Below are 23,636 nucleotides of genomic sequence, written 5' to 3' on the forward strand. Positions count from 1 at the left end.
CTACCTTGACATATCACACCTCGACACCAACTCACTGTCTTCAAACAATATCAAATGATACTATGAGTATCCCAAAATATGCCTACTGCGTACTTTGAGCCTCTAGCACCTTGTCGCCCCAGACATAGCGCACGACAAATGTGAAAGCTACAACCAGAGCTAACCACCTTCCGAATGGAGAACAAACCGAACACGTCACAATGATTACATCATACACAAGGTAAAGTATCCTCCATCACTCACCCAAGGTATTAGTATGTTTATACCTTACCTTTGAACCCAACTAACCGGCACTTCCTGGGTGTAAGAAATCCCAATAGACTGTGGCCATATGTTTGTAGGTTATTGTAACCCTTTTCACGGTTCTGTTACGGCTTTTGCGAGCCATGAACGAGCGGTATATCAAGGTATTTGACCGCTTGAATGGCTACCTACATACTGTCTTGCTCACGGTGTCTAGGGGCAAAAGTATCTAGAGTCCGTCGCGGAGGAGGTGCCGGGTAGGTAGCGCTAGGGCAAATTGAGTGGAAGGAAGTAAGGCACGAGGCGGTAGGCAGTAGGCGATATGGGAGTATGATGCCCCCTAAATTGCGGAGGTCTAGTTGGTTAAAGTGTGCCTCAAGCGTTGCAAGTCATTCTCGGCTCTTTGGAAGCTAGACTTCTTTTCGGGGCTGGGTTGTTTTTCGCGAGTGTCGTTGTTTAGGTGTTTTGTTTATTTTGTTTTGTTTTGTTTTGGTGTTGGCGTGACATGGTGCCTTTCTCTATACGCTGTGATCCACCAAAACCGCTATACGTACAGTGCTGCAGGGCGCTCTTGGCACACTAATAGTAGAATAGGTAGAGGTAGGTACCCAGACTATGGTAGTGACGACGAGTTGACGACAACACGCCATTTTGGAAACGCGACCTATCGTTGTGATCTTTCCCCGACACAAAACCATCACAATCACCTAAACAACCTCAACTTATCACATCTGCCCACGGAAACAACAACTTTAAGAAATCACTATGCCTCCTCCCAGGCGCGGCGCGGATTTGTCCCTCTGGGACTGCTTCCAAATCGCCGACCAAGAACGCGTCAGGGGCTTCGCGGACCAATATTACTCGCCCAACTACGTGGAAGAATATGAGTGGAACCAATTCAACCCCGATTACTTCTCCGGTCCTGCGTTCCAGTCGCTCCCCCTTGAGGAGCAGTTCCGCCATTTTCCTAAAGGCATCGTGGAAAATGTGGATAATTACCTCGACGGCAGAGCCTTGGACAAGATGCTGGCTTATATGGGCGAGTCCAGGGATGATAGATACGTGGACTGGCTGGTTGATCATCAGCGCGAGGCATGGCATGTTGCGAAGCGGTTCAATTTGAGACTAGAATCAAGGAGGTCCGAGCTGGAGAGGGAGTTGGGGGAGGGGGAGGTGGAAAGGATAAGGGGGGCGATGCGGGCGGCAAGAGAGAGGCAGAAGGTAGTAGAGAGAGAGAGGAGAGAAAGGAAACTTAGGGAAGGACGGAGGGAATTGGCAAAGCAGCGGGCGGAGGAACGGCAAAAAAAGCTACGAGAGGAGGAAGAGATACGGAAACAAGCCAAGGCTAAAGAAATGAGAGTTCGCCGGGAGCTCGTTGGAGACTTGAACAGCGGGGCTTGGACTTTGAGGGAACAAATTGCAAGGTTCGCGAAAGGCGACGAGTCTGTGACTATTGGGGAGTGTGAGGCACTCATCGCCCAGATTGGGCGGTTCATCCGGCTCTTTACGCGGCGTCTAAAGGCGCACGTTGCGTCGCAGATGGGGGAAGTCAGCTGGAGGGTGGTATGGGCAGCGGTCGGCGGTGTTATCAGCGTGCTCGAGCTGATCTACTTTGACGATGTCACGGAAATCCAAAGAACCTCATACGTGGAATGGAGGAATCCAAATGTCCTGTTCCACGTTGCGACGAGCGGTGCTAGGGAAGATTGGGGTTCTTTACTGCGCAGCCTGTTGTTTCAAACCGGAATCAACCACATAATGCAATGGGTCCGCGCGAGAGATGACATCCGCGAGAGATTGAGAGCAGTGCTTGTGAACATGGATAGGCATGGAATGAGTGGCGCGAGGGAGATGGCGAATGAAATTTGAAAACTCAATGCGACTTGAGAGATGTGGAAGAGGATATGTGTCTGCTTGGAACCCTCACAAAAAGAACCTGAGTTCTTGTTCAGTCCTTTACACTCAAAATTCGTATACTGTTTCCATGTCCTGGAGCTGCTTCCTTCCTCCCACGTAACAAGTCCTCCTGTTCTCTGGTGTCGTTGCTTTCTTTCGCAAGATGGTTCACTCGCGGTTACTTTGACAAACTCCCAGCGGCAGCACGTACTTGTTGATCCACTCCATCTCTTCATCGCTAAACTCGCGGGTAGAGTCGTTTCCGTTCCAAGTGGGTGAATTCAGACGGTCAACGACATCCTGGACGTCGATGATGTAAAGGTCTCTCCCTCTGTAAATGCTCACAGTCTTCCTGGCTGGAACCTCGGACATGCCGCGGGCCGCCTTATCCTCAACCAGCTTTGTAAGTTCCCACTTGCGCCTGATAACATGATTGTTGAACCGCCTAGCAATTGTCCAACCCAGACTTTGATCGGAAGGAACGGCAGAGGCAAGCATGTCAAGGACTGCGAAGGGGGGTAAATGAGAGAGCATCAAGGACACAGTGGTCGTGGACAGATGTCTAAGTGAAGCAGATCTGGCGAAGGGACCCGGGAGTGAGTTGAGACCCTCAACGTCGTTGTTTCTCATACACTCGAGCTTCCGTGGGATAATGAACTCGTTGAAACGCTCAGCGATCTTCCAAGCTTGAGATTGATCATTCGAGGCTGCAGATGTCAAGATGTCGATGACCACCGAGAGGGGTAGATAAGAGAGTATGAATCTGAGGTCTTCGGTCGCAATGTGGCTTTCTGGGCTCATTTTGACGGGTTTTGGGAGGGCCGCGAGCTGTTCAGATGCGAACTGGTTGGCGCCAGAATCTGCAGAGGAGGCTCGACGCCGCTTGCGAGGGACCACGGGCGAAGTCATGTTGAGGGGTCAAAGGCCCGGCGAAGAAGACTGATATCTGGTGATGTATTCTGGGATGTGAGCGGCACGATGCTCTCGTCGGCGTCGAGAACCCTGCACGCGGGGAGATGGCAAATGAAGTCTTGTTACAGCGGCAGCGATGACCAGATCCGATTTAATGGAAGCAAAAAGGAAAGAAAGAAAAGGTTTAGAAAACAACAGGAGTCGGAATCCCAGCTGTTATGAGTGATTGGGGAAAGAAAGTTCACTCATGGATCGCTGAGGAGGGGTACAGGTTGATGGAAGGAGGGAATATCAGGCCTCCGCCCGAACAAGTCCCTTCAACCAACGGCCCTTCCATCTGAACCTTGCTTGTTGGATCCCCTGTCCAGCGCAGTTCTTGAACCTGAAGTTTGCGTCCACAGGGCAAAGTGCTGTTCGAGGGTGAACTATCGGACTGCGGCAGTACCTGCACTAACAACTCCCCACCCCACTTTGAAGATAGACAACAGCAGAAGGCACATCCTGTAAAGTGGAAGGAAACTATCGCGGTGATGGCTGGCACGGAAAGAGCTCAGGACTGACGAGGAAGCCATTCCCAAGGCGACTTACTGTATGGGAGCCTGGTTGGTCACGAGAAGAACCCAAGTCCCCCAGGTCTTTGGCCAGTCTTCTCTTTCGCAGAATCAAGAACTTTCCCATATGTTTGGGTCCCAGAAATCACTTTCAAATCATGATTCATTCAGCTCGCCGGTGCTCGGCCACGAGTGCCTTCCAAGATCAAGCAAATCATTGTGAGAGGAACTGAGTGATTGGTGCGAAGAAGTGGACTGCCTAATCCTATCTCAAACATCTTTCAAGCAAGAAAACTTGGTCGAGTAAGCATTTTCTCCAGGTCGCCCTCAGAGAGGTATCCATCCGTGTTTTCGACGATTCCCTTGGGTAAACGCAGGAATTGTTCGGCGGGCGAGAGAGCGGCGAAAGAGAGATCGAGCTTGTTGGCATAGGAAGGGTCGAGGGAATCGAAGGGGTACTTCTCGATGTAATCGGGAGAATAGAATTGGGCGGCAAAAGGTTTGACGCGGGCGTATTCCATTTTGCCCCAGAAGGAAGAGGGGTCTTCGTCGGAGTCGTCGATGGTTTTCATTGTTTTTGTGGGTGGGTGGGTGTGTTGATTGGAGTTATACTGTGTAGGGAGATGTTATTTTTGAGAGATGGACCACTGAATGAAAGAAAATGTATATGAGGGTGGGAGAAGGAGCTGGGAGAACCCCTTTTGTATAAGTCGCGGGAGAAGAAGTTTTGTTGTTGTCGTTGGCGGCATTGTTAATATTGAAATCACGCGCTTCCTATGGGACCACACTGACGCAAAAAACTCGTATTACCTCCAACTACGTATAATTCAGAACTGCAACTGTAAAATAATAAGCCTTGGCAGTTGTTGACAAGGTAACCGATGCGAGAATACGTGTTGATGACGCTGCGTGAGGCTGAATCGACCAAGCTGCCGCGCATCAAATCAGTCTACTTTTTTGTCTCTTGACCATGTCACACACTCACATCTCAATATCCAGATCTTCGAAGCTCTTCCCAAAAAGAACAGGCAGGCTCTTGTTTTGTCCCAGTTATCAGACCCAAGCTACAGTTATCATAACAACAAGCCGAAACGCTTCCGACCTTGTAACAAATAAGAGAACTCTAAGCTTTTCTCCTCTCGGGCCTTTCATAGCTCCGTACGTACGTCATCATTTCCCTTTCGTTTGTTTTTGTTGTGTTTTGGAACCAATCAAGCTTTCCACCAGTTCATGATCAAAGAAGAAACAGGAGAGATAAAGCAGAAAAAATATGGAGAGTTCAGCCTGAGACAAACTTTGTGACCGAGAGCCCTTGACACATTATCCATCCTCAAAGCACGCTACATACTGTCCTTTCTTTGATAAACCGTTTAGGAAGCCATGTAGGTGGAGGCATCGATACCTTCCTTGGGGAACTCACTGTAGCGGGGTTAGTATATGTTTGGTGGACGAAAAAGGTGTGGCGAACTTACGGAAGAGCAACCTCGAAGCGCTTCTCAATAGCCTTGAGGACCTCCTTGTCCTGGTCAGTGGTAACGAAGGAGATGGCAAGACCCTTGGTACCGAAACGACCAGCACGACCGACACGATGGAGGTAAGAGTCGGCATCGGCGGGGAGATCGTAGTTGATGGCGAGGTTGATGCGTTCGATATCGATACCACGACCAAAGACGTCAGTGGCGACGCAGATACGCTTGTTGAATTCCTTGAATTCCTTGTAACGACGGATACTACAAGGAGAGTCAGTAGGCGCCCACACAATGATGTCGGGACAGGTGTACGTACCGCTCCTCCTGGCTCACACCGGAGTGGACAGCGATCGAAGGGAAGTTACACTCGCGCAAAAGCTTGTCCAGCTCGGTAGCACGGAGAGTGCTCTTGACGAAGATGATGACCTGGTTGAACTGCAGCTCGTCGAGAAGCTCGTTGAGCTTGCGGTTCTTCTCGCGCTCCTCAAGAGGAATGTAGTATTGCTGAAGACCGTGAAGGGTCAATTTGGTGTCTTCGTCAACGTAGTGCTCGGTAGGGTTCTGCATGAACTTGCGGCAGATAGGCTTGATCTCGTCCGACAGGGTAGCGGAGAACATCATGACCTGCTTCTGCTGGGGAGTGGCGCGGAAAATCTCCTGAACGTCGCGGCGCATGTCTATTTGGGGGTTAGTGACCATCGGTCGGCTGTTGACTACAACGGGAACTTACCGATCTGGTCGAGCATCTTGTCGCACTCATCGAGAACGAACATGCGGACGCTTCCGAGACGGAGGTGCTTGTCGCGCACCAGGGCGTTGAGACGACCGGGAGTACCGACGATGATGTGGGGATGGGTCTCCTTGTTCTTGAGAACCTCGGCATCCTTCTGGATGGGAGTACCACCGTAGAAGACGCCGGTCTTGATGTCGGGCATGTACTTGCTGAAGCGGTTGTACTCGTTGCGGATCTGGAAAGCGAGCTCACGAGTGTGGCACATGACGAGGACAGAGCACTCGCCGGCGACGGGCTCAACTTGCTGAAGAGTGGTAAGGACGAAGACAGCCGTCTTACCGAGACCGGACTTGGCTTGGCAGATGATATCACCACCAAGCATGGCCTGGGGGATACATGTCTGCTGAACTGTATTCGAGGACCGGATTAGAATCGAGTTACGCAAGCTTTGAATTGGGTACGAAGAAGGACAGGGTGGTATCGAGAGCGAAGGGCCCGTCCATCGTCGCAGCAGCAAAAAGACTTTTTTTTCGTTTATCCGTTCCTCCCGTCGTAGGTGCGTGGTGCCGACATCATATTTGTTCCAAGCATGGATCGAGTGAAGAGACGCGTCTCGTGATGGTGTCACGCGCATTGTAACGGTTCCATGACATCACCAGTCATCAACGACTTAGTATAAAGCGGTCGACGACTCTTTCGAGACCGCAGGGGACAAAGTCTCCCTTGACCGGGGATCCCCCATTGAAGGGCCCAAGGGTGCTTAGCCCGAGGGTGAGCCTTTTGGGGTGATCGCTCTCCGCTCGCCATTGTGCCATTTCCACCTCGGCACCGTGATCGTAGTCGCGTGTACCGGGGTGCCAAGTTCCAGCAGCGCTCGAAGGCGCGAACAGCCTACGCTCGTTTCCGAGACGCAAAGCGTGAACAAAATGATGATGTAGGTCGTGGTGGTGGACGCTAACCGCCAAAGCACCACGTTTCCTCCCCGAGGCGTAATGACGGCAGCGCGCGTTTCGGTGCTCCTCTTCCGACGTGCCAAGTGCCCATGATGACGCAGTATAGTCTTTTGTATTTGCTTGCGATGATGGACGGAACCCGATGTTTGAGGCAGGAGGTGTAACGATAAGCTGGGGGTAAAATTTGTCAGGACTAACCCTCCGAGGGATGCTCGAAGCCGCAATCGGCAATGGCGCGAAGAAGTTCGGGCTTCAGCAGAAAGTCGCGGAAGCCAGTCGAGTGGATGCCGACATAGGAGCCCTTCTTGGTGTCGACAGTCTGGCCGGCGGGGACAGCCTCGGCCTTCTTGCCGTTGGTGGGAGCGGCGGAGTCGTTGTTGAGCTCGTCGTCAGAGTAGTCGATGAGATCTTCCTCGGCGGACATGTTGGCGGTTGTGGTGTTGGTGGTGGTAGTGGTGGGTGAGTGGTTGTGATTAATTAGTGAGAGAGCGTGTCAAGGCTGGAATGTGCGGCTGACGACGACTACGACGAAGGCGACAACAGAAAGCTGGGGAAGAGAAATCCGGTCAAGAGAAAGAAAGTGGAAGATTGCTGGAGTCGAATGAGGTTGCGCAGACCAGTCGAGGCAGAAGGCTACGTGATGCTGCGGAGAAGAAGTGGAGAGGAAAAGAGGCGACGCGCTGATGGAAGTTGGAAGATGTTGAAAAGTCGGAGGGTGCGACGGATCAACGAAAGGTTCCAAAATAAGCAGCAGGTTCAGGTTCCCGTCGCTGCTCCAGTCACGCACACGCACCCGGGGGGGGCGCTGCACCACCGGCCACCACCACCCCGTCGTGACTGTTGGCGTGACCTGGACGAGGCGCAGGCGTGGCCGCCCGCCTGTTGCAGTCCAAAGGCCCAAGGTTTGAGGAGAACGCCAGCTGGCAGTCCGCCTTGTTTCATGAGGCAACTGTGGCTGAGCACCCATGTTGGCATCATACCAGCTGCCCCTGCTCTGGCGGCTCCCGGTCCATGAGTGACGCACTGACCCTTCCGAACACCTTCAGTCACTCCCTTGCAGCGCCGCCCTCATCCACAGTGAATGCCAACTGCATGCCAGTCTTGGCACCAATTGCAAACGACAAAGAACAAACGCTCTTCCACAAACCGTGGATGGACAAAAGCAGCACTCAATAATATCAGCCAAAAAAATAATACCCCAACACAAGAACAATAGAAAACGAGACACAAGACTAGCAAAAATGGCCAAAGGCGGCGGTAAAAACAACGGCGGGGTCCAAAACAGGGCAATCTACTCCCGCGTCTCCTTCCTCCAGCAAGCCGCCGTTTTTCTATCCCGGCAGTCTCAGTCACAACACCAGCAACAACAACAACAACAACAACACCAATCACTCCCGTCTTCCACATCCTCAGCCTTGGCTCCCCTTGTTCCACCACCAACGTCACTAGAAGGCATGTCCCGTCGTCTAGCCACCGACCTCCGCTCCGTGTCCCTCAAGACCCGGATCCGTCTCAGTCCTGCCGTCAAGCGGACCATCTGCAAGTACTGCGACTCGGTTCTTATTGACGGGTCAACATGCACAACGGTCATTGAGAACAGGAGCAAGGGCGGGCGCAAGCCGTGGGCGGATGTCTTGGTAAGGAGGTGTCATGCGTGCAAGAAGGAGAGGAGGTATCCAATTGAGGCGAAGAGGACGAAGCGGAAGACGGAACGCGGGATAACGGGAGAAGACGCGGCTGGTGGGGATGCCATGGAAGTCGATGGCCCTCCTGTTGCCGGAAAGGGGAAGGGGCAGAAGCAACAGGGCCATAAGCAGAAGCAGAAACAGCCGCAGGGTCAGACGGAGGTGGAAGTACGGGAACAGAAAGGATGAATGAGATCGAGGCTGGACGGCGCTCAACATGAGAAGAGCGTCGGTCTCAACCTAGACTTACGCCCAAATAGCACGACAAGCATCATGCTCGAGTTGGTCAGCCAGATGTGTGGGAAAAGCGCCGACGAGGCTGCATGTCCCTCTTCATTGAACACGCCGAGGCCAGGAGAATAGTTGAAGAGCCTAGCCAAGGTGAGGATCTTGGTTACGTCGACTCGGGTCAGGTCCGAGGACATGGCCTGTCGGAGAAAGTCTGGTGGTAACATACCGATCGTAACCAGTTCCGGGACCTACCCCGAGGTCTCGCGAGTAGCAAGCCGTCTTCTACGGCGGGGTGGATTTTTACGATCCAGGGTCACGACAAGGGAGTGTATCCGCTTCAACATCTCCAGACTGGCTAGTAGCGAAGGACAACTGAGGACGTTCTAGCACCTACAAACCTTCTAGCCCGAATTGGAGGAAATCGCAAGAACACTGGTAGAAGCCGTGCTGCCGTGTTAGTCAGACGAACCAAATCAAAACCATATCAGGAAGCCGGCCCTTCACACATATCTACAACCTCCAGTGACTACTCTTTCATGAACATACATCATGGCATGGTATAATTCGTTGCTCTGTTACGCGTAACTCCGTATCCCGTATCATCGTGATTGCTTTGACCGCCTGTTCCTCCTTGCTCCCGCTTGTTCAAACTGAATGTTTCCATAGTTCACAACCCAACCGCAACCTCATCCCCATCTTCCACCACACCCTCACCTTTGCTGCCCACCCTGCCCACCTTGACCACCTTGACCACCACCCTGCTGCTGCTCAACCACCTGCTGAGCCTGCACACTCTGGACACTTTCTTCTCCTAGAACTTTACTCGCTGCCATGAACCTGTATTGTGTGTATCATCATCATCTCGAATCAGTAATTTCTCAAAACTCTTCCAGCTGGTGCAGTGATTTAAGGAAGAGGGAAGAGGGAAGGCAAAGAGAAGAAACACACAAACAAACGGGAAAAGAAGGAAAGAAAAAAAAGAAAGAAAAGAATAAGATGACTTACAATCCACCATGCCAACTCCCCAACCCCCTCATGCACTCTGCCTGCACGCTGGTCATGCGCAAGAGGTTCTCGGTGTCGGCGAGGTTATTGGATAGTTGCGTTAATTGAGCGTGGAGTTGGGACTAGTCAGTCAGTCGGGTTTTGTTAGCTTCTTATTTTCCTCCCTCCCTCCCTTCCTTCCTTCCTTCCTTCCTCTCTTTTTTCTTTCTTCTGGAAAGAAAATAAAAATGGAGAAACGTAGCATGTACAACCATATGATGGATCGAAATAGTCAGAGTGTACGATGACTACAATGTGTAAAAAGACAGGATACGTATAGACATCAGAGTGCAGTGCCACCTAAACACCACAAGCATCCCTTCTCCATCTTCAAGCAAAGGCCGAAAATCAACGAGACGAGACAAAAGAAAGATAAAAAAAAAAAAGAAAAAAAAAGAAAAAGAACACATACAATCTGCCTAGCCTTAACCGCCGCGCCATTCTGTCCAGAAGAAGAAGAAGAAGTCGACAACGAAGCGCCGGCGCCGGGGGCATGCATGGACTGTCGTCCTCCTCCTCCTCCGCCGTAGCCATTACCACCACCACCGTTACCACCACCACCACCGGCACCACCACCGTACCCGGCCCCGCTGCTGATCTGCGTGCCGAAAATGGTGTTGCGGTGGCTTGCCATTGCTAAAGATGTCTCTTTGAGTGGTGGGGTGGGTGGGTAGGGGTTTGTTCACTCAATCGCGTAGGTAGGTAGGTGTGAGAGAATTCCTGTGTCAGGGTAACCGGTTTACAATGGTATCAAGTGGTTAGACGGCTTGTTGGTGCAGTGCTTGCCGAGTGTCTTGTGAGTGTTTGGTTTTCTGGTTTTGTTATTGTTTGGGCGTTTGTTCCTTTCTTGGTGTGGAGGTTTGGGATTATTGTTGTCACCCAAGTCGGCACTGAGTTGCTAAGCACCTCAGCGGAGGCATGTGTAGGTTGGGGACCCGGGGGGGGGGGGGGGGGGGGAGTTAGTGCGTCGCTAAACAGTCGCTGGCTGTCACGGGGGAGACGTACAGCAGGCCGCTGTAGCGCGTCTTTCTTTAGGCTATAGTGAATACCTCTGGCGATTTGCCTGCTACGTCAGGCACCCTGTTATGTTGAATGCTGCTGTTTGCTGCGCACGTGCACTAGCAATTTGTGTGTCTCGACCAGTGCAAACCTCAAAACAACAACATCCATTTCCCATCGTCCTCCAGTCTTCCAGACTAGAGGTAAACAAGATCTGGGCGACAAGTCCCAGATAATCCGCTTCTAATATTCCGCTTTATCCAACTTTTACATTCCTCACACCTTTGAAAATTGGACGAGCCAGCCCTGCATTTACGAACTGCAACAGCGCAGGGACCCTCCCGTCACATTGTCTCGAACCACAGTGTGACATGGTTCTCAGACTTCGTATCTTGCAAGCCCTCCGTGCCCCCGGTGCCGTCCCTCCCGCGAACTCCCGGCCGCCAGGGTCCCAACACCAACTCATGCACACGAGACGAACAAGACGAGATGGAACCCGAGAATAGGTAGCCAGAGTCTGAATACCTACTACCCTTCATCATTTCTCACATTACCCTGCGTGCCCTACCCACCCTTGCCATCATGGGAACCAGAAAGCCCAGACAAGAAAGTAAGTAAAGCAGCGATGCTCAATTCAACACAACTTCAGGATCAATAGTGAGGAAGTGAGGAGGAGGTGAGGTGAGGTGATGTTTTAAAAACTATCATTACGATACGGTCAACGAGCTAGCTAGCTAGCTTCTGCCTTATGCTTTGAGTGGTTCGCCAATATCTACATTTTTCTTTCCCCCACTCATGTAAAACTATACAAAAAGGAGGCCACTAGAACAAGTTACGCCAACCCGCCTTTATAAGATGAGAAACAAAAACCTCGAGTTTTGATGAGAAGAGAGAGAAGCGAAACAAAAGAAAAATAAACCAAAAAAGAGAAAGACGATCTGTCAAGTCCTGGGCTGCTGTCTCTGTCCGTCGTCGTTTTTCCTTCATCCTCGTCTGATGAGTCTGATCAGTGAGTGTTTATTTTCCGCCGTATCGTCCCTTCCATCCATCTCATCCTGTCGTCTCCGCTCTGGCTTCGACTTCCTCCATTTCATCCTCAGCGTGCATCGTTTACTTTGCGTGTGCTCAAGAGGCTGGCAGCGACGTGCGTCTGTTGACAGTGACTTGCCCTTAGGGTCCAAGTGAAAAACCTGTTGTCGTCGCATAAACCATGCGAGATTTGAGTTGCGAGTGGAACGAAAGATGGCGAAACCGTGGGATAGGATACGAAAGGTAGGATAACTGCTTGTTTTATTCGCGTCTCGTCTCGTTTGTTTGTCCAGTTCGATGAAAAGTTTAACAGAAGAAAACCTCGGAGAAAAGAAAGGACAAAAGAAAAAGTTGATAACTGCCGCCTGCCAATCAAGTCCATAATGATCCTTCACGCGTCCCTTTCTTTCATCGCACACGATACACGCCTTTTCTTCTAACCAAATAGTGTTTCGTGTCCCTCACCCATACGTATCATTAAGTAAACTGAATCAATGCTTTTCTTCGCCTCCTCTTCTTCTTTCTTCCTCCGTCTTTGGCTGCTGCGCTGAAAAAGGGGATATCGATAAGTGGGACTAAATTATGTTGTCTGATGAGAAGGGATAAAGATTCGGGAGACAAAAAGGGTAGTAGCCAGCTCGTTTATAAATGGCAAATGCTTCTTGCACCACCGGTACTTCTCACGTAACAGACTCCTCATCAAATCCAAACCCCGTTCCGTATGTGCTTAACGCACTCCAATGGGCGGACGAGGTCCAAGGCTACTCTGGCTGCTGTGCGCCGAAGGTTCCGATGACTCGAGCTGATGTGTAGAATCACCACTCGCCGCGCTGGCGCTTGCACTACCAGTCAGACTTCGAACATTTTTGGACATCATGGTCTCTGGTGGGTGGAGGGCGCTCACCCCGACATGCTGTTCCACATGCTGCGGCACGACCGCGTTTCCGTGTCCTGGGGGATAACGGGGCATGGGTTGCCGCATTCCATCCGGAGGCGACGGGCGCCCGCCGCCGTTCATGTATGGCGCGCTGTACCCGTTTGGTGGAGAAGGGCGACCGCTACCGCCCCTCATGGATGGGCTGTATGGGTTCCCTGGTGATTGGCTGGCGCGCCTCGGCATGCCTCCGAGTGGCGGAGGGCCCTGAGTGTACTGCAGCTCATCCAGACGGGCGGCCGTCAAGGAGTTTGTCCTCGATTCCGCATGTATCACTCTCCGGTCCACTTCGCCATACCGATTTGAGGTGAAGCTCATCAACGGATCGTCCAAAATGTCGTCGTGCAACCCCGGAATGTCGGCGACGATATGGCTCGATCGGTTCCGCCCAAACTTCGGCTTGAACCTACTACTCCTGGAAACAGGCGCACCAGACTCGGGGTTCTTGCGCAATTGGTGCACGTCGCTAGGCGCTTTCCGGGTCTTCTTGGAAGTGACGCTCATCATGTCAAAGTTGTCGGGATCGATCAATGGCACGGGAGGCGCAGAAGCCGGGTCATAGTAATCGTCGTCATCATCGTCATCATCAAAGCCGCCGTTAAACCTCGGTGGTGGAGGGCCCCTTCTGGATCCCGGCGGGGGACCGCCAGCAGCAGCAGCACGTCTGAGCCTCAATTCCTGCTCTCTCAAGGCGAGCTCCCGCTGCCGCAGCTGCAACTCCCTTTCCCGCAAGGCCAAATCCTGCGGCGAATAACCACCCTCGCCAGCTTCTGGAATGTCGTCGTATAGCACCAGATGGCTAAACTCCTCCAAGTCAGCTCCTTCCATTGACCCCCTCCTCGACGGCTGCCGGCTCCCACCGGTTGGTGGTCTAGGGTATCCGTTAGGTGGCGGTCCACCGCCGTTCATAGTAGGCCTGCGCATGCCGGATGGCAAAGGTCCCAACTGCGAAGAGCCCCTAGGGCGCATCCGTGGCAGCCCGTTTCCGTTGGCCATGCCGTTGGCTACTGCACGTGGAGTGGCTGGCGGCCCCCGGGGCAGAGGGCTGCCAGAAGGCGACGCTGGCTGTACAGGGGGAGCCAGAACGTCCGCCTTGGGTTTGTTGCGGTTGGCGATATTGGTGTTGTGAAGAAGGGCGTAAAGCGTCTCGATTCGCGGAACTGACACCCCGACTTCCTGGGCTAACCTGATAGGCGAGCCGAGATATGTTTCAACTTCCATCGGGCGTCTTGCAACGTAATCCTGCCACATCATATTCTCCACCGTCGTCCTCCCGAATTCATCAATGGTGTTTTTCTTGAAATCGGGCGGAAACTTGCAACCATGTGCTTCGGCCACGGCTAATAGCTCGTCAATGACATCTGATATCAGCTTGGCCACGCCCACCTTGTCGAGGAGCTGGCCATAGTTGGGGGTTTCGAAGAGCACTGTGAGAGGATGGAAAGCAATTGGGCTGCGATTCGATTAGCATCTCCATCTTGACCTGTCTGACCCAACGGTGAACAACATACCCAATAACTCTTTCAAACTGCTGTTGCCGAATGTTACTCGAGACCTTGCAGTCGACCTGACCAGTGCTGAGGGTCATAGCCAGTGCCTGCGCCATGTCTTCCTGTATCGAGGCCGGAATGTTGGAGCCTTTGTTTGCGGCGCCGACCCAGACTTCTGTTGAGCTCTTGTGTTCGAATTCGCTTCCTCCAAGCTGGGTAAGCTCGGCGCCGCAGACCAGCGAAAGAACTACATTAGTGGGGAATCGTTCTTCGATGGCTGACTCGAGGCCGAGCGAGTGTGTGGTATTAACAAGGATGCATGTGTGCTGCGGAGTGACGACGGAATCGATCACCGAGGCCAGGTCGTAAACATCGGGAAGGGCCTTGATACAGAGAATAACATAGTCGAATGCGCCGCCCTCTCTGCGAGTGGCAGCCTCTTCAGGTGTCCGGACCACTGCGTCATAGCATTATACTTTAGCACAATGGTTCCACGGTCGAGCGCACCACGCAAGGGCAACATCCTGGAGAACACGAGAGCATCATGGGAAAGACCTACCATGACGGGGCTTGAAGCGCTCATTGCCAAAGACCGGAGACCTAGACCCAGCAACAACTTGTCAGCATTGATATCCGGATGCGGGGGGATAACATTATTTGCGACTTTGTTGCGCCCGTGAAACGAGGAATCGAATTGGGAATTGTCAACGTACTTGAAGGAAATTCCGTATTGCGCAACGTGCTCGAAGCCAGTCTTCCATACTAGAGTGACGTCGCAGGCATTTGTTGCTTGGAGTCGCCATGACAAGAAGGCAGAAACCGAATTTCCGCCCACTGTAACAACCTTCATCAGCTCATTACTCTCAGACATGTCTGGTTTGCGCGTGTTCGAGAGCCGCAAGGGGAGCAGCTGTCATCCAAAAGAGAATAATCAAGCAGGAAAAAAAAAAAACGAGTGTGGTGGTGACGGCAGGGTCAGTCAAGCAAAAGATGTTTCTGATCTCGAAAGTGGGAAAAAGTAAGTTGGACAAGTGGGAAGGCCGTCAAAGAGATAATAGCGTGTGTGTGGTATGGTTATGGGTAGGATAGCGTAGCCCACTTTCTTTCTGGTCAAGACTGGCTGGTCCCGGAAAGCTGGTGAAGCACTAGTGAGAGAAAAAGGTAGCGGGTACAAGGGATAGCATGGACACGAGAGCGGAGAACGTGGGAACTGGTACATGGGTGAAGAGACAGGGAACACTCGTTGCTGACTGTCGAAGTCAAGGCAGAGGGCCGGCGCCGAAACGACTCGACTCCATCCATTTTTTTTCGATGACCTGTACAGACCCAGTACCCGTATCGTAGTGGTATCCATCAAACAGTGCTGAATATGAACTGGCGACTTACCTGACAGGATCTTAAGTCGGGGCGTCATGGGTGCCATTGCGGAGTCCCGAACCAGGATGATGGGCTGTTCAGGTTTCGAAGCTGCAACAGCGGCAGCCTTCTTTGGTGCGAATCGCTCAACCGAAAAGAGGAAGGACTGGCAGAATTAACACCAACCTGAAAATCTGTCTAACCAAAGCGAGGCCTGTTCCACGAGCGAGCGCAACCAAGACCAAGTCCCCTGTGGCTTGATTACCTCAGTTGGTTGACGTGGGCCGGTGTTCGGGGAATGGATGATGCTGTCTCCTTTTCTTGTTCTTTTTTTCTTTTCTTTTTTCCCTTATTCTTTTCCTCTTTTCGTAACTCTAATTTCGAATCGAGTGTGGCTGTTACTCCGGTATCTTGTTTCTGTCTCTTCTTTTCTCCGATGTCTCTTGTTCGCTTGAAGATGTTATCGCTTCTCCCAGGGTGGGCGGTCTCGTTGTTGTCTTGGAAGCGGCGAGATTTATACACTCGAGCACAGCTCGCTTCGCTTTCTTTCGCTTCTTCTTTGTCTTATTGTTTGTCTTATTGTTGTCGCTGTTGTTGTTGTTGTCGTTGTGGTTATGGTTATGCGGGGATACTGTATGGACTCCTCTTCAACACGCCTCGAACGAGCGAGCGAGCCAGACAGCGTCACTCAACTTGACAGGGACAGTCGTGACAACGCAACGGCGGCGGCAGCAGTCAGCGACAACAGGGGCAGCAACAATGATAGTGACAGCATACAGCAGCAATGCAGTGACCAACAGCAAAAGTCGGAGCAGCGATAAGGAATAGTCGCGGTTGTAGCTGGGAATAGGCGATCCTGGGTGCTGGGCAGCGCTAATCAAGGCCTTCTTCTAACGGCTCCCAGTAGCGTCGGCCGGGTACATAGACTAAAACGAGCGTGACGCCTTGGCAGTGATGAAATGTGTTTTTGAAGAGCGAGAACGAGGCGACAGATGATATTCCAGACTTCCGATCTGAGGACCCTTGAGATTTGATCGGGAAGGGTTTGGTCGAGAAGAGGGAGCTGAGGCTGAAATTCGAAACGGGACACGGCGAATGTGGTTGCTCACTGCTGTGACAAGACAGAGATCGGGGTCAATGGTACTGGGCCACAGCCACGATATTGAAGAGGGTACCTTAATCTGGATAAGGCGCGACGACCGACGGTTTCGACTTGTGCCTTGTGCGACCTTGTATACCGCGTGGAGCGAGCGTGTGTAGTGTGTGTGCCTAGTTTCGTGGCGGGCAGGTAAATGGGAGAGCAATGTAATGTAGGATGTAGCAAGTCTTTGTCTAGTAGCCGTTCGTAACTTGTGGTCGCCGGATAGTTCTTGGTCCAAATGGTGGTGGTGACGAGCCGTGGTGTGGTGTGCGTTTGCATGTGCCGCAGAGAAGGTAAACATGTAGTGCGAAGCGGAATGCACTAACAGCCGAACAGCAGCATCTGTAGCCAGTGGAGGCGATGAGATGTGACGATGGCGCCCGGGAGTGGTGAAGCTAGTAGTGCTAACGAGCGGACTGCGGACGGAATGGTTGAGCAATGCTGGTCGTGGTCCGTTGTCGTGTGTGTGGATGCTCGCTCGTGGGTGGATGGCTGGTGGATGGGCGATCGGTGTTGCACCTTGGCTTGGCGGTTGGTCTGAATCGGGCTTGGTGTCGCTCCGGCGTGTTAGGCCGTCCCTTTGGCAGGCTGGTTCCGTGGGTCGCTTGGGGTCCTGACAGGATGTGGATGGAATTGCGAGGCCAGCACCTGAGGGCTGGGGAGGTCCCGTCCTGGGCTGCGGCGTTGGGGCAAGGGCCAACCAAGGGTTGTGAAGGGAAGGCGCTGGGCGTTCGGGGCTTCAAGCGACTGGTGGTGGCATAGAACGAAGGAAGGTAGAAGGAAGAGAAAAGTTCGAGACAGCAATGCGATGACAACAATACATGAAGCAAGCAGAACACAAGCCATATTACTTGCTGAATGAATGTTTGTCCAAAAAAGAGAATTCCACATCTTTCCTTTCTCTACGTACACCTCTTTGCGGTCGGCTGCCGGAAACGACTGGGATCTGAATGGCGTTGTTTTCTCTTCCCGTTTGCTTGGGTTGCGGTTTTCTGGAGGCAGGGAGGCTCTCGGTGGCATGAAAGGCAGAAACATCGGAAACCCCAGAGCATGTCGGATAAGTCCCTTCATCCAGATGTGCCCGTTCTCGCTGCACGTCAAGCAAAAGTCTACCTTGAGGTACCGTACCTTACTTGATGCCCGTCTGAAATGTCCAGCCGAACCTCCAACTGAATGTCAACTGATGCTGGTCGGTCCTATCGGTGAAAGAACCCGCTGCCGAGGGGACGTCTGTTCTCGTTCTGATATCGGCGACATGCGACGCCATAAACTACGGGGATATCGTGCAGAGCATGGCATGTGAAGGCACCTCTCACACTTCGTTTCCCTTGGAACCAACATGACAGAGGACGAGATCACTCTCTTCTCTGTCTTTATACTTGTTTTACTTTTGAGCCTCTTATGAGGTAGCGATGGCGATTGATCGATATGCGCTTCCCACCGCTGCATTGTGCCCAAGTCGACGGCATACCATTGAAGTTTAATACTTGGCAGGAAGTCGATAACAAACATACAGGTGCGAACGGGCGGTGGGCAGGCTGGTTCGTGTTAAGAGGTTGCTCTTTGCTTCTTGCTTCCACTCCTGGGTGGCCTGGGGCGTCCTGTATCGTTCTTTCCTTGCAAACTGGCAAAAAAAAAGAAGAAGACTCTCCTTCTGTGTGCAAGCCCCGTCTCTAGAGATGTACCAACTGGTAGTGAAGTACCTGATATTGGTGTCTGCTCCTTGGGTCTGCAATGATAATAGAGATGTAATTATTACCGTAAACAATTATACCTAACAGAGCCTCGATCGGGATCCAAAGCAAAGGGAGAAAGGCATTACCCTGTTCGATTAAGTCCAGGCCGTTACAAGTACACTCTGGGGCTGCTTAGAAATGCCCTGAAGAGCTGAACATGCCTTTGGTAGGCAGGCCAGCCTGGTACATGACAAGATGGCATAGCATAAAACGTGGCATAGGGAAGCCTCGTTTAATGAAAAGATGGGGGAAATGAAGGCGTCAAGGACACTTGGGCGTTTCCTTGTTGATTGATGGACGTGCTTCTTCTCGTGAAATTTTTATTTCCTTGCCCTGTGTTAACGCTTTCAGCAGACGGGATGCAATGTTAGGTTGCTGGCAGCTGCGAAACTCGGGGGGCGCTGGACGCCGCTGTAATGAAACCTCCGTCAAGGCAGGGTCGGCAAGGCAGGGCAGGGCGGACACAGTGCGCATCCGTAACGGGCGCCAAGTGCCAGCCCTGAAGGATACGTGTATGGTAAGGTAAAGAGGAAGTGGGTCGTTACCGGTGCATGAGCTTCGGGAAAGCGGTAAGCTCCGTGCACTAACTTGAACCGTACATGCAACTTTTTTCAGCTGTGAACGTCCTGCACGGCGGGGGAGAGGATGCTTAACGAAGTGAACCAAGTGTTGCATCGCACACGATCTGTACATGTTCGCACTATAACGATCAAAATTGTTCTTACTTCAATTCCTGATATCGATTTTATGCCTCCTACCTACCTATGTGCTTCTGCTTCGAAGGAACATGGCAAACCCTTAAAGCCGAGGTAAGTTAAAAATGGAAAACGGCCTTTTGGAGAACGCCGTGGCCACCAGGTCCACTCTGCTTGTGGTGACTTAGACAGTTGGGAAATGATCCACCTTTGTTGCGTGTTTCTGTCGCCGGTTCCACTGAGCACCACTTGGTTAAGGTAACACAGCCCCGATCTCTGAAAACCAAAATCCCGTATTTGAGAATCTGTAATTTATGGTTCGGACTTTATAAGACACGACGAAGACTGAAAAGTGAAGATAAGACTACCAGAATGAAGAACTGGAACCAGCGCTCAAGTACAGAATAGGCTTGTTGTCTTGAATGTCAACTCCCGTGGCTAGATTAATTCGCAATGTTACAAGTAGAAACTTGGCTTGGTTCTGTACATAACGTGGCGTCGTTGAAGTAGGTATTCATTCACGTTGACTTCCCGGAGTGTTACAAAGTCTCGAACCAACGGCAACGGTTCCAAAAAAGGCTTTGATATAGTGTACATAGGTAGTGAACTCTGGTCATGCTCCGTGCCATGGTGCCAAGCTCTCCCAAGAATTGTCTTTCCCCATCTTGTCCCGAGGGAAAGGGAACTGAGTGAGAAAAGGGATGGGCGGATCACCAAGGAACTCCTGACGCGTCTTGGCCTAGGCCCGTGATATGCTGGGCGTGTATAAAGGGCTTTGCTTTTTTTACAGGCTCCATATCCTATCTTATCCTTACAAAGTACGTGACACTCGCTCGCCAGCTCGCCCTGCCTGTCTGATATTGGATGACGCGGAGAATGGGGAGCTCCAGGGACGTGTGTTGCAGGCAGGTTGAAAAAGGCCATGAGGCTGCGGGGAACGAGTGTCCATCCCAAACCCCCCCCGTCAGCTCTGACGTTAGCGTTAATCTTGATAGACAGCGATTTTCCGTCGAGCAACATCTCCTCTTGAGGCTGTGATGGTTGAACAAATTCGACAGACGCTCAAAGATGACGACAGTACTGATATACCTACGTAGTACATAGCAGAGCTACCTACAATAAGTGATTGCAATAGGAGTTGCAAATCAGGGAACGCGCGTGGTAGGGTTTTCACCGCTCGGTAATACGGCATCAGAGGACGACGGTCAACAAAGTGCTGTGGTGTAACAAAACAATAGACCCTATCCGGGGTCCATTCCCTAGGTAGCTAAGGGCTCTGGAACCCCCGAGACTCTCTTTGCTTCTGGACGATGGAATTCAGACATGTGTAGCAGAAGACGTTTGCGGCCAAGAAGAACAATCTAGGCAATGCCTAGGCACGGGCTGTCTTCCTAGACCTTGTATCTGGTGAGATTTCGATATTCAACTTTGTTGTGCTTCACACGTTCTTTTTTTCCCTTTCGGTAATGATAGGTCTTCCAGTACGAGACGGTATCAGATACGATGGGCTCTTCGGCCCTGCCGGTGCAACACCAGCGCATCACCACCCACCACCCACGCGTACGCGGAAAGCATCGTACAGTTTACGAGTTCTGATGCTGTGGGTCAAATTATACATACACAGTGTAGCCCCACGCCGAGGCTCCGGGAGAACGCTACGGTGGGCATCAAAAGCAGGGGGATTGTTGACTGACGGTATAAGACATCATCGCTGATTTAGCGTTGCACTACTCCCAATTCGGTATCGCATCCAATCTTCCACAGCAGGTTCCATGATGCGAAGAGCGGACGCGTCTCGGGTGTTGGTGATGGTGTACGGTAGGTAGAGATAAGGTCAGAAGCAAGCCCGGAGCGGCCGACCGACAGGAGCCGTCAAGTGTGTGTCGTCGATGGCGCCGTCCATTGGCGAACGAGATCTTGACACGACGGTAGCAGGCTGCGCGAGTTATGGAAATGTTGCTTGCGGATTACGTGGGGTACAGCTCCAGCAGTGTGGTGCAGTTTGAAGGTTGTTTAAAGTTGCCGAACGGGTATAAGAGGAGTCCGGAGACTGCGATAACCAGAGCTGCTGAGTGGCTGGTGCGGATCGACCGGTCTGCGGATGGCCAGACCTCACGATGAAGAGGAGCAGTTCAATACTTGGCAGAGTCCTGATTGAGAATCCGGCGAAAAGGCTATCTTGAATGGTGGTGGATTTGCCGACGACTCGTTGTCGTCCTTCTCCGCCACGGACTAGTGAAGTTCGGGGATGTGTGGTTGCGGCAGCAAGAAGGGACGGGCCAAAACTTGGAACAGGAAATGAGATATTTCCACGGATTGGGATTATTGTTGTAGACTTTCGCTGGACGGGCAACCTGAATGCCTACCACTCTGCCTTATCGCCTACGGTGCGACCAGCCATGGAAGGTATCATTCGATTCGCGATCGTGCCTTTCCGTCCTCGTACTTTTAGTGGAATAGATTACTCACCTGTGCGAACTCCGTCTCTTTTGCCGCTGCAGTTCCCCGCTCCTTGTTTTGATGTTCCTGCACATCGATGTCGCTACCTCCTTCATAATTAAAAGTTACACTGGAATATCTCGGATTTGTTACCGAATTGGAGCCTGGAAGACTTTGCTAGTTTGCTGGAACGTTGATGCTTGAAGGCAGAGAAGAGAAACTGGGTCCCTCTTAGTCCAGGTACCTTGCTGCTTTGCCGAAAGTGAGGATGGTGATGGATCCCATCAAGGTATCCACACGATCTGGAAGCTTTTTTTTTTTCTTTCTCTGCTGACAATTGATGTTCCAGATGACCGGCTCAGGCTGTGCTGTGCATCTTCAATGCAAGCGTCTTTCATGACAATCGTTACGACGGGCTCTCCATGGAAATATCAGGGTTGATCACCGCCGTAGAAACAAGACTCCGAGTGTTTGATAGGCATTTCTCGCAGAGCGCATTGTACACTAGATATGGATACAGCGGTCTGATGTGCAGGTGGTCGTTGTTGTGCATCAATCTCCATGATCACTCTGATGAACGAGTTTTTTTCCTGTCAATTATCGGAAGCGACGGGAGCTTGAAAAAAAAAAAAAAAAAAAAGTTTTTCCCTCGTTGTTGCTGGAGAGAGAGACGGCACCTTACCAGAACCTTCCTGGTACACTCAGCTAGGCAGCCGATGCCCGCTCTCGACATGTTACTTTGTTCTATTTCCATCTCGTTCAAAGCCCCAACCACCCCCGTCACCATCACCACAGCGTGTGTTTGCTACCTAGTCACCGCGCTTCTCTTCTTCCGCTCGCCGGCGGAAGTGGCTTGGCGGCATTCAAGGTGCCATGCAGTTGCTCGTCGATCGTGTCCAGTCCTCTTCTCGTCTCTTCACCGGCGCTGATAGGTATGACGCAGCGTGTGGGCCGCCCGTCTTTTTGCGCTATTCCCGAATTCAAGCCTAGGCTCAGGCTGAGGAGCGGCTAGCCAATGGAGATGGCCCTAGCTGCCTTGGCATCCGCAAGACGCGGCTCCACGCTGTTCCTGAGAGCCCCGCTTAATTTGCAGTTCCCTTGGTTGGTTCCTGCGCTTCTGCCTGTTCGCTGTTACCGCAAAGTGTTGGGGGCCACATGCAACCACTAAACAACTTGGTCGAGATCGAGATCGCGTCCTCGATTGGGCATTCGAGCCACACACCTCAGAGCTCTTATCAGCCCGCTCTCTCTTCACCGATTCTTCCTCCTGCCAGATAAACACTCCCGGGTGCCGAGATCCTCGTTCCACCTGCGATGCCAGACGACCGCTGGTCGCGCGGTGCCGACGATGACAACGGCGACGATAACCTCGACACCGTCCATCGCTTCACAAGCCCGTCACCACAGTGAGCACGGTTCGAGCCCATATACTGCGGTTGCGAGCAAAAGTAAAACCCCCTTGTCAGGTATCTTGCACGGACCACCACAGCCAGAGCTTCGTGAGCACTGTGTGTTCGACGACCTGATCCACGGGTTAAACTTACCCATCTCACCATAGTAATCTACACTGCACTAAAGACGATAGACCCCTCCATCCTTGCTCGGCAACCAGGCGAGGCAGATCCACGTTCCGACGTTTCGATGTTCGCCAAAAAGATCGTCAAGCGGCATCATAATTCATAGTAACAAACTCGAGCGGTCCGCTCTACGCGCTTCTGGACCCATGTTTCACATCCGGCCCGTCGGCGGCGGAACCTCAACGATGCAGAATATCCTAAATGAAGCTTTTCAGGATCCCGGCGCCGTACCAGACAGGTGTGTTACGGCACCCAAAAACTTTGTGTAAACAACAAGTAAACATCATGACCACCGCCATGTCGCCTCAGCCACTCGTAGCACCTTCACGCGGGACCCCCCCAGGCGCCATGCCATGCTGTACACATCAAGAGCGGACTTGGACCGTTCAAACGGCCAGTTTCAGTAAACATCAAGCAGGGCGCCTGGGGAAGCTGACAAGGACAGCAGTTCTCGCCGTAATACGTTTTCCGATTGGCTCATGATCGAAGTGTCGGAGATGAAGGTGTTCATATTAGTAGCAGT

At 52.0% G+C, this 23,636-nt stretch overlaps 7 protein-coding genes across 9 annotated transcripts; 2 read left to right on the plus strand and 5 right to left on the minus strand.

Annotated features, from left to right (window-relative positions):
• Positions 1-887: 887 nt before the first annotated feature.
• Positions 888-2,364, plus strand: NCU09073 (hypothetical protein). The gene has a single exon (XM_959797.2). The coding sequence runs from the start codon at positions 1,009-1,011 to the stop codon at positions 2,110-2,112; it is 1,104 nt and encodes a 367-aa protein (XP_964890.1). The 5' UTR covers positions 888-1,008; the 3' UTR covers positions 2,113-2,364.
• Positions 2,071-3,252, minus strand: NCU09074 (hypothetical protein). Its single transcript, XM_959798.2, has one exon. It carries the CDS (start codon positions 3,046-3,048, stop codon positions 2,308-2,310), a length of 741 nt encoding a protein of 246 aa, XP_964891.1. The 5' UTR covers positions 3,049-3,252; the 3' UTR covers positions 2,071-2,307.
• Positions 3,253-3,438: 186 nt separating this feature from the next.
• NCU09075 (hypothetical protein) lies at positions 3,439-4,353 on the minus strand. Its single transcript, XM_959799.2, has one exon. The coding sequence runs from the start codon at positions 4,172-4,174 to the stop codon at positions 3,884-3,886; it is 291 nt and encodes a 96-aa protein (XP_964892.1). The 5' UTR covers positions 4,175-4,353; the 3' UTR covers positions 3,439-3,883.
• Positions 4,354-4,393: 40 nt separating this feature from the next.
• Positions 4,394-7,573, minus strand: NCU09076 (ATP-dependent RNA helicase). Its single transcript, XM_959800.3, has 5 exons — positions 6,956-7,573; positions 5,802-6,212; positions 5,388-5,748; positions 5,075-5,332; positions 4,394-5,021 (listed from the first exon to the last, which is right to left on the minus strand). The coding sequence occupies exons 1-5, from the start codon at positions 7,179-7,181 to the stop codon at positions 4,973-4,975; spliced, it is 1,305 nt and encodes a 434-aa protein (XP_964893.2). The 5' UTR covers positions 7,182-7,573; the 3' UTR covers positions 4,394-4,972.
• Positions 7,574-7,878: 305 nt separating this feature from the next.
• Positions 7,879-9,202, plus strand: NCU09077 (Rpr2 domain-containing protein). The gene is made up of 2 exons (XM_959801.3): positions 7,879-8,610; positions 8,703-9,202. Exons 1-2 carry the CDS (start codon positions 7,999-8,001, stop codon positions 8,892-8,894), a joined length of 804 nt encoding a protein of 267 aa, XP_964894.2. The 5' UTR covers positions 7,879-7,998; the 3' UTR covers positions 8,895-9,202.
• Positions 9,166-10,575, minus strand: NCU09078 (hypothetical protein). The gene is made up of 3 exons (XM_959802.2): positions 10,130-10,575; positions 9,679-9,800; positions 9,166-9,510 (listed from the first exon to the last, which is right to left on the minus strand). The coding sequence occupies exons 1-3, from the start codon at positions 10,349-10,351 to the stop codon at positions 9,384-9,386; spliced, it is 471 nt and encodes a 156-aa protein (XP_964895.1). The 5' UTR covers positions 10,352-10,575; the 3' UTR covers positions 9,166-9,383.
• An 818-nt stretch (positions 10,576-11,393) lies between these two features.
• Positions 11,394-17,245, minus strand: NCU09079 (meiotically up-regulated 72 protein). 3 transcript variants are annotated; one of them, XM_011394925.1, is made up of 5 exons: positions 15,556-17,245; positions 14,883-15,003; positions 14,729-14,769; positions 14,191-14,626; positions 11,394-14,132 (listed from the first exon to the last, which is right to left on the minus strand). In XM_011394925.1, exons 1-5 carry the CDS (start codon positions 15,590-15,592, stop codon positions 12,473-12,475), a joined length of 2,295 nt encoding a protein of 764 aa, XP_011393227.1. In that variant the 5' UTR covers positions 15,593-17,245; the 3' UTR covers positions 11,394-12,472. The 3 variants fall into 3 exon arrangements, with proteins under 3 accessions (XP_011393227.1, XP_011393229.1, XP_011393228.1); XM_011394927.1 differs by having other exon boundaries at positions 11,394-12,575; positions 12,650-14,132; positions 14,883-17,245; XM_011394926.1 differs by having other exon boundaries at positions 14,883-17,245.
• Positions 17,246-23,636: the final 6,391 nt, after the last annotated feature.

The sequence above is a fragment of the Neurospora crassa genome, linkage group I, assembly GCF_000182925.2.
Source record: "Neurospora crassa OR74A linkage group I, whole genome shotgun sequence".
NCBI lineage: Eukaryota > Fungi > Ascomycota > Sordariomycetes > Sordariales > Sordariaceae > Neurospora > Neurospora crassa.

What these genes read in the sequence shown, in the direction of transcription:
- NCU09073 (XM_959797.2), top strand. Translation starts at nt 1,009, where the DNA reads ATGCCTCCTCCCAGGCGCGGCGCGGATTTGTCCCTCTGGGACTGCTTC.
- NCU09074 (XM_959798.2), bottom strand. Translation starts at nt 3,048, where the DNA reads ATGACTTCGCCCGTGGTCCCTCGCAAGCGGCGTCGAGCCTCCTCTGCA.
- NCU09075 (XM_959799.2), bottom strand. Translation starts at nt 4,174, where the DNA reads ATGAAAACCATCGACGACTCCGACGAAGACCCCTCTTCCTTCTGGGGC.
- NCU09076 (XM_959800.3), bottom strand. Translation starts at nt 7,181, where the DNA reads ATGTCCGCCGAGGAAGATCTCATCGACTACTCTGACGACGAGCTCAAC. An exon ending in CAAGATGCTCGACCAGATCG is followed by an intron (nt 5,749 to 5,801) that starts GTAAGTTCCCGT and finishes ACCCCCAAATAG; the next exon opens with ACATGCGCCGCGACGTTCAG. An exon ending in CGCTTCGAGGTTGCTCTTCC is followed by an intron (nt 5,022 to 5,074) that starts GTAAGTTCGCCA and finishes ACCCCGCTACAG; the next exon opens with TGAGTTCCCCAAGGAAGGTA.
- NCU09077 (XM_959801.3), top strand. Translation starts at nt 7,999, where the DNA reads ATGGCCAAAGGCGGCGGTAAAAACAACGGCGGGGTCCAAAACAGGGCA. An exon ending in AGGGTCAGACGGAGGTGGAA is followed by an intron (nt 8,611 to 8,702) that starts GTACGGGAACAG and finishes ACGCCCAAATAG; the next exon opens with CACGACAAGCATCATGCTCG.
- NCU09078 (XM_959802.2), bottom strand. Translation starts at nt 10,351, where the DNA reads ATGGCAAGCCACCGCAACACCATTTTCGGCACGCAGATCAGCAGCGGG. An exon ending in CGGTTAAGGCTAGGCAGATT is followed by an intron (nt 9,801 to 10,129) that starts GTATGTGTTCTT and finishes CTGACTGACTAG; the next exon opens with TCCCAACTCCACGCTCAATT. An exon ending in GGGAGTTGGCATGGTGGATT is followed by an intron (nt 9,511 to 9,678) that starts GTAAGTCATCTT and finishes CACACAATACAG; the next exon opens with GTTCATGGCAGCGAGTAAAG.
- NCU09079 (XM_011394925.1), bottom strand. Translation starts at nt 15,592, where the DNA reads ATGGCACCCATGACGCCCCGACTTAAGATCCTGTCAG. An exon ending in CCGACTTAAGATCCTGTCAG is followed by an intron (nt 15,004 to 15,555) that starts GTAAGTCGCCAG and finishes AGGTTGTTACAG; the next exon opens with TGGGCGGAAATTCGGTTTCT. An exon ending in CAGTTTGAAAGAGTTATTGG is followed by an intron (nt 14,133 to 14,190) that starts GTATGTTGTTCA and finishes ATCGAATCGCAG; the next exon opens with CCCAATTGCTTTCCATCCTC.